General features: G+C 46.6%; 1 protein-coding gene across 3 annotated transcripts in view; it reads left to right on the top strand.

Annotated features, from left to right (window-relative positions):
- Positions 1-6,539, top strand: part of SBNO1 (strawberry notch homolog 1) — a 51,103-nt gene extending 44,564 nt beyond the window's left edge. For all 3 annotated transcript variants that reach the window (XM_049619485.1, XM_049619486.1, XM_049619484.1), the window contains exon 31: positions 172-6,539. In XM_049619485.1, the coding sequence (XP_049475442.1) occupies positions 172-314 (143 nt within the window). In that variant the 3' untranslated portion in view covers positions 315-6,539. The remainder of the gene's footprint in view (positions 1-171) is intronic.
- Positions 6,540-12,613: the final 6,074 nt, after the last annotated feature.

The following is a 12,613-nucleotide window of genomic DNA, read 5'->3' as shown; positions in this document are numbered from 1 at the left end:
GGTTACTTCTGAGGGGGCAATTTCAGTTCTCAAGTATTCGTTTAGTGTTTGGGTGGAGTCTTATTTGTTACACTTAATATTATGCTTCATTTGGAATGTGCTGTGCAGCTGTAAAACACAGTATGATTTCTCTTGGATACAGCCTTGATAAGTTCTTGTTTCTAATTGCAGGTTTGATCATTCCTGCAAATTGTGTGTCTCCTCTTGTAAATCTCCTGTCAACTTCAGACCAGTCTCAACAGCTTGCGGTCCAACAGAAACAGCTCTGGCAGCAGCGTCACCCGCAGAGCATCGCCAACTTGAGCAACGCTTAAGAACAGACAGGTTTCAACATGGATGTATCTGAAATGCTGTTGAAGCATATCATTTGCATAAAAATCAGGGACAGTTTCCAAAGAATTATAATTTTTTTCAGTTGTGCTCTCTCTAGTTAATTTTTTTGGGAATAAGGACAAACCTGGAATAGATAGCAAAACTGAAAATCAGCAGTGCCGATGGTGGTACATATGTCTTTCCTTTTGCTTTTCCCATGGTACTTCCCATATGCTTTTACTTTGGGTGAGCAGAGGGGTACGTATGCGTGCGTGTGTCTGTTTGTTTGTGAGTTTGTTAAAGGCTACAAACCACAATTGGTTTAAAAATGCTTGGAACTTCCCAAACTGGCTTTACTTTTATGTTACACAGTGCTCAGGGTTAACGCAGTACATCCATGCAATTGCTGTGGGACTTATCCCCAGATGCATGTGTTTTGAGTCTATAAATATAGAAAATATATATTGGTTTCTTTTTCCAACTTATTAAACAATAGGTTTATTAAAGCATGAAATGAAAGGTTGCATATCATGCACTCGGGTTCTTTTTTAGTTTTTGTTCTGACAGTGCATGTCTTTGAAAGCATGCGTAAACGAGATGAAAACAAGTCAAGTAACGGAGAGAAACATTTGTAGATGTACAGCATTGGTTATTGCATTTTTATAGTGTTTATACCTGGGTATTGCTTCTCACCCCGCGGATTCCCCTCACCGTCTTCTCCCTGCCCCAGGTTTCTTGTCAAGGTAATGAGTATATACATTTTTTTGGTGGTAAAACTCTGAAAGTTAATTTTAATGTATTAATAGTATTCCTAATGTGTGCTGCAAAAATGGCTACAAGCCTGCTTTTCTTAAAACTACATTTTCCTTAACTTAAAGATCGTTTTAGAAAGAAGTACAAATCGGCTTCCATCTTGCAAACAATCTTTTTTTACTCCATTATCTTAATTTGTCACTCAGAAAAAAGGAAACCGTACTTGAGCTGTAAACTAGACAATGAGGAAACACTTGAGGCTTCTGCTGTATGTTTATTTCTTGTTGTTATTGTTGTTACCCAGTAACTTGAATATCGTTTAATGTGTTGTAAGACATTGTAGAGTTTATCTCAAGCTGTTAAAAATGGTAATGTACAAATGTGAATAGACACTTATCTATAATATGGGTAAGTTTTGTTTCGCCTATAATAGATGTTTATGAAAACAAGTGAGGGGACAATTGGGTTTTTTTGTTTCCTTTTGTTTACCTTTCCCTTTGTTTTGCCTGCACGGGTTGCACTATTGAAAAATTGAGATTGTATAAACCTGGTCAAAAGCTGCAAGATACCACAGTCTTGTAGATGTCAAATAAAAAGTTGTTCTACTAACCAGAAGTGGACTCTTGCTTAGGCCCTCACCACCTTCAGAGGCAGAGTCTGTGACGGGGATTCTGCAGAACTGGCGTGTTACGCGGCACTCCAGGCAGCCTTTTTGGGCTTAAAACCTACCCCTCAAAACTGAGATGGTGTCGAGAAAGGGGTGTAGCGATAGTCGTATTGAATGTTTCTCAAGTTGAATTGTTCTCCTTTGTCACTTTTGAAACTTCTTGCAGCATCAGGCAAGATGTCTGTTCGGTGATGGCTAGGGCTTTCATCTTCCTGTGTTTCTTTAAGGCCGAGTTTGCTTACGTCAAGTTTACCGTACGTTTCCTTTGGGTTTATTTATTCTTGATACGTGAAAGAACACATCGAGAATCGTTTCTGTTCTTCGGCACGTGTTGCCAAGTGGATGCAACTTTTATCCTCAGTCTAGGCTTTCTATCTCAGGCAGTGATCCGTGTGAATATCAGCCAGTGTTCTTTGTCAGGGCCGCTGGACCCAGCTGGCAGCCAAGGGCAGACCGTCCCACCTGCAGCAGGACTTCCCAGTTAGTTCGTCTGTTTTAATCCGGTAGCCCGCTCGGCATCCATCCGCGCGCTAACGTGAAGTAGAGTTGGGGACGGGGACCGAACCCCCTGACAAGCCTGCTCCCTCCGGGGAGACGAATGTGGTCGGTTGACCCCCACGATTCCTGATGTGGTGTTGGCTCTTTGAATAGCTGTCTTGATACAAAAGGGCGTAGGCGTGTTCTGTTCTTGGAGGAGCAGCATTGTTTCGCTTTTAAAAATAAGGTCCAGAAATAAGGCCTCTGAAAAGTCTGAAAGGTCTCGAGACCTCAGAAAGGCAACTGGTGTAAGGGGCGGGGGTGGGCGCTGAGGTGCCACACGCCTGTGCTCCTCCCATCAGGGCACCATGAGTCCGCTGCTCACCCCCTCTCTGGAGGTTGAACGTACGACCTTTACACTGTGCCCTCATCCTCCTCTAAGCCAGCACGTTCAGGTTGGCCAGCATTCAGGGTCCCCCTCTGTTAAAAACCCAAGTCTTAACAACAGCTGACTTCTATAAAACGGCTCCGTGTGTTTCAGGATCTGAATGCCACGTCTGACCCCAGGGCCTTGCTGAACCTGATGTGAGTCCATTTGGCCCCTGCAATGCCTTTCCTCCCTTTTTAGCAATACGGCTCTGAGCACAAAGATTTGATTGTAAATCACGTTAGCGTTTTCAGAGTTTACAGTGTCGATTGTGCTGAAAACCACTCACTTCCTGAGTCCAGAGCTGCTCAGATGGTATCTTGGGGGGAACTAGTGTTCCCCTAATTTAGCAACCTCCACACCACAAGGTCTTTATCTGCAGTTTAGTGAGATTACCCAGATAGGGATCGATGATGTGTAAAGTCCTACAAGTATTAACAAAGTATGTCTTTAGACACAACTTGATCAAAAAGTAAATATCCTAAGCAATTTTCCCTTTTTGCTGCTATTTTGCAGATACAGTCTTCGATACCTTTTCTTTACATCTGTATATAAGTTAGCAAGAACTTACATCCAAAGCAATGTAGTAGTGTGTGTGTGTGTGTACATATATTTATTCCAGTCCAATTAATTAGCACTTGAGAAATTTTTTTGAGCTGCAACAATAACCCTTTTCATTTTAGTGTGCTTTATCTGTGAAGATAAAAGTTCTAGATTACCAAGTTCCAGGGGAATATAACATTTTAGAGGCGCAATTTTGTGCCTGTAGTCCCTGGGGCATTCATCCGCTAGCCTCCGTGTGATGCTATTAGAACTTCTAACAGGCATGACCAGCACAGCACTTAACAGTTGTGTAACGGGAACCCTTGTCCCTACCCCTTCTACTTCCCAGTTAGCATGAGGGCAAAAAGCGGTAGATTACAAATGATTGGTGCATCTCAATTCACGAAAGAGAGAGGAAAAGTATTTTCCCTTTCAGTCCTGTTCTTGGTAAGATGTTAAGAGGAAGGTCCCTATCTAGATACTCTTATTTTAAAAACGTTACCTGGGTGATATTTGATAGCTTCTAAGAATGGTGCTACGTACGAGTCGCCGTTCGGCCGGGATCCAGTTAGCCAGATGTCTGGTTAGTTCAGGCATCCCAGTGGCAAAGGCAACCGCTGTGACGATGGGCATTTGTTGAGTCCCCCTCCTGTGTCCGGGGTCTCCCTGGCTAACCACATAACCCACGCACAGGGCCGTGCACGCTTTGCTGCTGGAATGAGGCAAGCAGTCCCCGTTGTGGCGATAGCCGCGAGCAGAACCCATCTGTGAAAATTCCTCATGGGAGGCCAATTATCCGATACAAATGCGGTGTCTTTTAAGGGGCATGTAAGTGAAGGAAACTCAACTAAATAGATACCTGCAACTCAAGCTAGCTAGTAATTTCTTTCTGAGTACTTGAGGTGAAATCCCAAAACCCACCTTCTGATTTTATGCTGTACCTATATATATGTACATAAATGTGTATATATAGAAATGCTGAGTTCTTTTGAATTCTGAATGTAAATATTTCTTGTAAATTGGGACCCTACCCACTCTTTCTTTCTCTTTCCCCCCGCCCTTCAATCCTATTTATTCTTTTCTTGACTTCCCATACGGGGCATCTTATAATTTTTTTTTATATATATATATATAAAAGTATGAAAAACTTCTTAGTTGAATTTGTTCATATATTTTAGGATTCAGTTTTGCATCTTGACTATAGAATTCCTATGTCTGTTTTGTGTTAATATTTTTCAACATGCCTGATTGTGTTTTGCATTTTTATTACAAATTTTTACTGTGTGCAATGCATTGTATTGGGGGGAATGTACTTGAGTGCAATTTCTGATACTGTCATTATATGACTAGTTATGCTCATTTATGTTGCTCTTTGGAAGCTGTAGTGAGCCTGATGTTTTCACACAAAAAACATTTCTTCCCAAGACTTCTTTAAGCTCCTCTAACTTCTTCAGTGCATTTGGGATCAAACGTAGCTCTTCAGTAACCCGACTTGCTCCTACCCTTTCCGTTTTTCAGGCCCGTACCAAATCCTTCATCTGTGTGGCTTTCCAGCTGAGAAGAAAATCTTGCAGATCTGAACCTTGGTTTGTGGCCTGCTGCCGCAGTTTCTGGTTTTGTTTTCGTTTCTTGAATTAAACAAGTCAGGCCTCTACCATTAACCTGCAAAAAATAATCAGGAAGTTAGTTTGCAGGGAGCACAGGTAATCTGCCTCTGCTCTCACCTGTTAAGGATATTAAGAGCAGACGGGGAGACCGGCCCGGTACACGTGGGTCTCTGCTGGGACAGGTAACGCTGAAGAATGTTCTGTCAGGAACCGTTGTCCTCCCAGAGAGAGCAACACAGCTGCTGTGGGGGCTTCACACGAGCCTTCAGCCCATAGGTTGATTCTGCGCTGAGGGTAAAGCAGGCAGTGAACTGTGGCTGGACTGGCCAGCAGGATCCCCTGAGCTGCTCGCACCACCAGTGTACTGCTCCTGGGGCATTGACCTTGACTGGTTCGGCCACAGATCCAGTGCCGAGCCAGATTAAGGCCCTCTTGACAGTCAGCGTTGCCAATAGGGAAGACCCTGGGCTGGCTCGTGAAAGTGGTGGGAGTCATCAGCCGGGAGGCAGACATTGGGTTTTTACGTAAAGACTTTGCACCTTTAAGGAAATGTTCCCCTGTAACTTTGAGGAAGGATTGCCGTGGGCATTTCTTGGGCCTTTTCCTCACATACATGTTCCACCCACCACTACTGAACTTGGTACGCTTGCCGAAAACTGAGAAGTTGTTTGCATTTAGATAGGTAAGTCTTGGGAACCTAGCGTGTCCTGAGTTAGGCCCCGTCAGAGATGAGCTCCAGCGGGAATCCCGGCCCAAACCCGCCCCGTCCTCCCCCTTCCTGTGGCGCCCGAGGAGTGGTCGAGCTTCTGCGCAGCAGTGCCGAGGGGCGCCCCTCGGCGCCAGCCCCGTTCTCTTCGCTACTGGCAGTTCAGGCCGCCTCCGGGCCCGAAGGTCAGTCCACAGGCCCCTCAGTGAGGACACCCCGTTCGTCCTTCCGCCTCCCCTCCCCACCCCACCACCGCCCCAAGGGCCTTTCTTGCTATGACAGTATTTGTGGCACTGAAGAGGATAGAAGCTTGAGCCTCCTTTCTGACTTCCCCTTTAGGGGGCAGAGAGCTTTTTTTCTACGTAGCACATCTGCAGTCTCACCGCCATTAGAAAAAACTCATCCTGTTCACGGTTTATACTGAATTTGCAAACTACTGATATTATTTTTCAATAACCACTTGTATCTACCATCAACCATGAGAGGTGGGAAGAGGTACGCCGCTGTATCTCTGCAATAAAACTTTTGCCAGGTTCTACCTCCGCTGAGCAAAGGATACTTTTATACGTAGGCATAGATCTTCCTCCTTTACCGATCTGACTTGGTGCATCTTGAGACAACGTCTGATGGAATCCAAAGACAATTTGAAAACAGAGGTGGATGTAAACTCTTGGTTGTTTTTATTTGGTTCTCTTTTTTTTAACCTCCCTTTTTATATTGCTACTCTGTCTTGAATGTCTGTCAGTGTACGAAGGGTACGCGCTGTTCTGATGATACTGCACTGCTCCATTCAGCCTTCCGTGATTAAAACAGTACCGAGTGTCCAGAAATGACTGTTCCAACCATTTTGATGTGTAACTTTAAAAATTGGGTCTCATGCAATAAAAATGTGTCGGCTGCATTTAGCGAGGTTTACCCTCGCAAGTAAAAAACGATCAACCATGAAGCATAACAAATTCTGTATTTAGTTTTTTGTTGTTGTGGCTTTTGTTTTGTTTTCTTTTTTTGTAAGATTCTTAAATAAATTAAACTGGCTAATACACTTTTTCCCACTCTGTGTGTTCTTTATCTGGGTGCTGAGCACCTCTTAAGTTTGTTTATTTTGAGAGGGAGAGAGTGGGGGTGGGGCAGAGAGAGACTCCCAAGTGGAGCCTGCTTGGGAGTCAGCCCCAAGCAGGTCAGCCCAGAGCCTGGCACGGGGCTCGATCCACGAACCGTGAGATCATGACCTGAGCCAAAATCAAGAGTCGGTCACTCGACCGACACCCACCCAGGCGCCCCAGAAGCCGGCACTCTTCGGAGCGAGAAGCGCGCGCACCGCCGCACCCGCGGACGGTGCGGTAGGGCCTGGGCTGGGGTCCTCCGGCCTCCCGCGGCTCCTGAGGCCTCCCCTCTCGAGTGTCTTCCCTGAACGATGCCACGGAACAGAAGGGTGGCCGCCGGCATCGGAGGACGTGGAGGCAGGCACGAGGCTCTTGTTTAAAATCATTCATTCCTGGCGTTGAGCCACCCAGTCCACGATCCGAGCTCTGCTTGTGAAAAAACTGAAAATGTTTGATGTAGAAAACTATCCGGGAATACGGAGTGCCTAGTGTATGCCGGTGGCTGTGGGGTGTTCTGTCTTCATTTCCCTGGTCTTCAGTCCCTCCCTCGTTCTCAGATGAAGTTGCTTGGCTCGTGAGCTGTGAAAGGTGTTCAGTTTCTAATTTGGGGGGGTCGGTGCCTGTATTTAGGAAGAGTTTAAGAAGAAGCGTGTGTCTGGCATCGGGTCACATGCTGTCCCCACGGGTGATTCCTCGCGGGTACTTCCTCTACTGTCGAGACAGCAGACGAGCGAGCACGGGAGATTCCTGCGGTCCTGGCAGTTAGGAAAACAGCAGGAATGCTCACGTGTGCCTGAGCAGGGGAGGCCCAGGAGGTGAGTGACCGGAGAAGCTGGGGCGGGTGGAGGCCGGTGCGCGGCAGTGTTGTGCTCCCGCTGAGCTCCGGAGCTCGTTGAGAAGGATTGGCCAGGAGGCCCAGTCTTGCGCTGGCCTTGGGAAGCCAGAGAACAGGGAATGGACAGATGAGAGGACACCACGGAAAGACGAGCCACCTTCCCTGGGAGGCTGGAGTCCCTCCCTCTTTACAGATGAGACCAGCGCAGATCTGGGAGCCGGCGCGGGGTGGGCTCCCGTCCAGCCCAGGTGGCCTGGGCCAGGAGCCAGCACTGTTGTCCTGGAGAAAGGCAGCGGGAGGCAGGGTGGGAACGCATGGATGGACTTTTTTTTTTTTTTTTTTTTTTTTAATGTTTGGAATACAGCTTATTTGTGAGTCTTTGTGGGGCTTGAAATGCTTAAGAGAACCATCTCAATTTGTAGCTTGAAATCCTTGAGGGAATTGAATCAAGTTTGTAAATGGTGTTAATGTTTAGGGGGATTTAATCTGTCAAATATGTGAGATAATTGAGTATTAATGGAACGAGTGAAAGGGAGTGTTCTACATTTTAACTAAAATTTTATTAAAATACGTGTAAGTTGAGGGGGCACCTGGCCGGCTCAGTCAGTAGAGCACGCGACTCTTGATCTCAGGGTTGTAGGTTTGAGCCCCACATTGGCCATAGAGGTTACTTAAAAAATAAAAATCTCTTAAAAATACAAAATAAAATATTTGTAAGCTGAGCTTGAAGACTGAAACAGGACTTTAAAAAAAATTTTTTACATGTATTTATTTATTTATTTATTTATTTGAGAAACACAGAGTGTGAGTGAGGGAGGGGCAGAGACTAGAGGGAGACAAAATCCAAAGCGGCCTCCAGGCTCTGAGCTGTCGGCACAGAGCCCCGCTCGGGGCTCGAACTCAGGGACCACGAGATCATGACCTGAGCCAAAGTCAAGCACTTAACTGACTGAGCCACCCAGGCGCCCCTTAAAGGTATAACCTTAGTATTAATCTGAATAAGAAATTAAGAGACCTGACCTTCATTGGACGCCTCCACCATCCCCGAGTTTTTAGTTCCAGTTTGCTTTGACTTTGTTCCCCGTCGGTGTTTTCAAGTCTGCTTTCAGCCTCACCGTGGGACCCTGGGCCTTCACGCTATTGACATTTGGGCCGGGCCATTCTTCGTGAGGTGCTGTCCCGTTTGTTGTCGTGGGAAGTGCAGCAGCATCCCTGGTCCTAACCCAGGAGATGCCAGCGGTACGCGCTGCTGTCCTCCCGGTTGCGACAGCCCCAGGTGTCTCCAGACGTGGCCAAACGTCCTCTGAGGGGCGGGATCTCCCCTTGGTCAAGAACTACTGCCCGAGGGGCACGCGGGGGGCTCATTCGGTTAAGCATCCGACTCTTGACTTCGGCTCAGGTCGTGATCTCACGGTTTTATGAGTTCAAGCCCGGGGTTGAGCTCTACGCTGATGGCGCGGACCCTACCTGGGGTTCTCTCTCTCTGCCCCACCCCCTTCTCAAGATAAATAAAACAAACTTTAACAATAAAAGAACTACTATTCTAGGCAAATTAGTCATAAAGAGGCAAAAAGTTGGTGTCTACGATGGGTGTGTGTGTGTGTGTGTGCACGAGTTTGTGTTCTACAGAGGACAAGGCCCACGAACAAGGGCCTTGAGATACGGAAAATACAAATGTTAACTGGCTGGGGGGTTGGAGCATGTACAGTACCATTTCCATAAGTATGAATATTTAACAGCTAGTCATTTGAGAGCATGATGTAAAGAAGCCATCTGTGGAGGCCTTTATGGAGAGAAAAGAGGCTAAAAGAAATGTGCAAAATGCTTATTTTTAGAGTCCGATTCTCGGCACGTTGGCTTCGTCTCCCGAAAGCTACCCACGCCGGGCATCAAGTGCACTATTGGGTTAGGAGAGGCAAGTGCCTTGCGGTTGGTTCCAAATCACCAAACCCTCCTCATTTAAGAATTACCACAGAGTATCAGGCAAGGGTAGGAGGACTACGTGGCTGCTACATCAGTCTGGGAGACTTAACGTTTCGGGTTAGTCGTTCGCTTAAATAATAACCATGGGACCGAAGCCGATCGGCAGACGAGAACACACAGCGAATCCTGCTTCCACTCCTCCCACTCCCCCCGCAGCCCCTAGGGGAACGTTCCACCCCTCAAGGTAGCCCGTCTCGCCCGTTTCTTCAGTATCCCTTCTTGGGGGAACTCTGGAGGGGACCTCTTTTAGCAACGCAAACACCAAAATGCTCACCTTTGGTTCCAGGCGAGATAAGCTTTCAACAAAGATTGATGTGCGAGCCCTTAATTACTAGAGAAATCCAAACTAGAATAAATTAGAATGGTAGGAAATGTAACGGCGTGAACCCATAGTAGGAAGTTGAGTGTTTCGTGAAGGTGCCCGCTGGTTAGAACAGGAAGACTCTCCAAAACATCCCCCATTTTCATCTCGAGCCTAAGATCAAGATAAATTACGCATCTCTCTCAGTTCCTGCGTTAATCCTGGGTTTTTGTTTAACTTTGTGTTCCCACAGTTTATTTTTTGAGTGGGTTTCTTGTTCAGAGGTATCGATATGAAACTAAGTTCATTCTGCCCTCGAAGGTTTACGTGCCCTGTTCTTTGGTGTTCTACCCACAGGGACTCAAGCTTGAGAAACTAATTTTGTAGTCTGAAACAGGGATTGGCAAACCACAGTCCACGGGTCAAAACCAGTGCATCACCTGTTTTCGAATGACCCTGCAAGCTCAGAATAGTTTTTACACTCTTAAATGGTTGAAAACAATAAAAAGATTGTTTTATAACACGCGAAAGTCACATGACATCCAAATTTCAGTGTTGTAAATAAAGTTTTATTGGCACGCAGTCATGCCTTTCCTTCTATGTATTGTGTAAGGCTGCTTCAGTGCTACAATGGCAGGGACTGTATCGCCAAACTCTATGGCAAAGCCTAGAAGTTGGTTATCTGACCCCTTGCAGGAGAAGCTTGCTGGCTCCTGGCCTACAAACGGGAGTAATGGCAGAAACCGAGCCGAAAATTAATACATTTGGGAATGGATCTCTGATCAAAACCTGACTTGATATAAAATCAAGTCTAGTCTTACTGTCCTGAGGACATAACGCCACATTGGAGTCACTGATTGTGATAAGCTAACCATGATACTGCAACCCACAACTTGTCTGGCAGTCAAACTGCCTACCTAACTCGTTTCTTAGGTCACTGGTCTCCAAACTTTTTTGGTCATATATTCAAAAAGGTTTTTTTCCGGGGCGCCTGGGTGGCTCAGTCGGTTGAGCGTCTGACTTCGGCTCGGGTCATGATCTCGCAGTTCGTGAGTTCCAGCCCCACGTCGGGCTCTGGGCTGACGGCTCGGAGCCTGGGACCTGCTTCGGATTCCGTGTCTCCCTCTCTCTGCTCCTCCCCTGCTCATGCTCTGTCGCTCTCTGTCTCTCAAAGATGAATAAACGTTAAAAAAATTGTTTTAAGTTTTTTTTCTGAGAATACCTTTACTACTGTTGATTAGGTTATTTGTAAGTTCTGTGTATCCTGCCATGCTAATAGGTACACAGTAAAGCCCACTTAAAAAGAATTTCTATATTCCCCCAGTCCTATGACTCCCCCTTCTTACCAGGTGCAGCCCACTTTGAGCAGATTGCTCCAGAATGTTGTCCAGTGATGGAAATGGCTCCAACGTGATGATGCAAAGGCCTTTCTGGGCTGATGCTTTAGAGATCATTAGAGAAAATGGTCTGTGCTGTGCATTGTCTCCCTGCTTGCTTAAGATGTTGGAGTTCCCAGAATTCTTAGAGCTCTGTCCCATCAAATCCCCAAACTTACAGTTGAAACTAAAGCCCAGGGAGGTTAAATAAGCTGAGGGCTAAGGAGAAGTATATGGATCCAGAGCATTATTTTAATAATGTTGTTCTGATTTACGTCAAGCTCTTCCACCAGGCTTCCGGTCTCCTTCATCTGCTCTGCTCCTGGCAAGCCAATCTGCGAAATGCCCATTAAACTAATGAGGAACCATTCTAGATCATTCTAAAGCCACTCATTAAAGGGTTCTTGAGTGTCATCACAGACACGTTTTGAATGGAGCCACTAGGTCTGTTTTCTTCTCCTTTGAGGAGTTTTAACTCAGAGACAGAAGGAAGAGAAGAAAGGGGGGGAAATCCAAGTCGTTTTTGAAGCCTGTTGTAGTGGGTTGAATGGTTGCCTCCTAAAAGATGTGTCCACCTGGAATGTGACCTTTTGGGGGGTGGGGGGGCAGATATCTCTGCAGGTGTAATTAAGGATCTCAAGATGAGGGGCGCCTGGGTGGCTTAGTCGGTTGAGTGGCCAGCTCTCGATTTCGGCCCAGGTCATCACGGTTTGTGGGTTTGAGCACCGCATCAGGCTCTGGGTGCTGAAGCACAGAGCCTGCTTGGGATTCTCTCTCTCTCTCTCTCTCTCTCTCTCTCTCAAAATAAACATTTAAAAAGTAATAAAAAAAAAGGATCTCGAGATGAGATCATCCTAGATTCGGGGGGGTCCCTAAATCCAATGACGAGTGTTCTTATGAGGGGAGAAGACAAGGAGAGAGGAAGGCCGTGGGAAGACTGGCTTGGAATGATGTGGCCACCAGCCAAGGGACACCTGGAGCCACCAGCCGCTGGGAGAGCAGAGGATTCTTCCCTGGAGTTTTGGAGGGAACACCTTGACTTCAGGCTTCTGACCCCCAGAACCGTGAGAGAACGCACTTCCTTTGTTTTAAGCCAAGTTCCGGGTAATTTGTTATGGCAGCGCAAGGAGACGAAGGCATCGGTTACGGGAAGTGAGCTGTGAGCAGGAAAAGAGAGGGGAACTGCAGACCTTCCTCCAGAGGAGAACTGATCTCCTTTCCAGGACCGTATGGAGGCCATTTATGAAATGTTGTATGTGCCTGACTAGAACACGCAAGGATGCAATTCTTTTCTTTCAGGAAGCTCAAGACTCGAGAAGGAGGCGGGCCGGATTAAACACAAGAGCAGACACCAGTAGAGGGCAGCCAGCCAGGGGAGACTTTTCAGAGGTGGGAGAGTCGAGCCGGGCTTTGATAGACGAGCAGAAGTTTGCCCGCTGAAACATAGGGGCAAGTTTCATGAAGGCTTAGGTGTGAGGATGAACAAGAACCAGACTCATCACCCAGTCTGGCCCGAAGAAGAA

Source organism: Panthera uncia (genome assembly GCF_023721935.1).
Source record: "Panthera uncia isolate 11264 chromosome D3 unlocalized genomic scaffold, Puncia_PCG_1.0 HiC_scaffold_8, whole genome shotgun sequence".
In the NCBI taxonomy this organism is placed as follows: Eukaryota; Metazoa; Chordata; class Mammalia; order Carnivora; family Felidae; genus Panthera; species Panthera uncia.
This window is presented reverse-complemented; position numbering and strand designations above follow the sequence as displayed.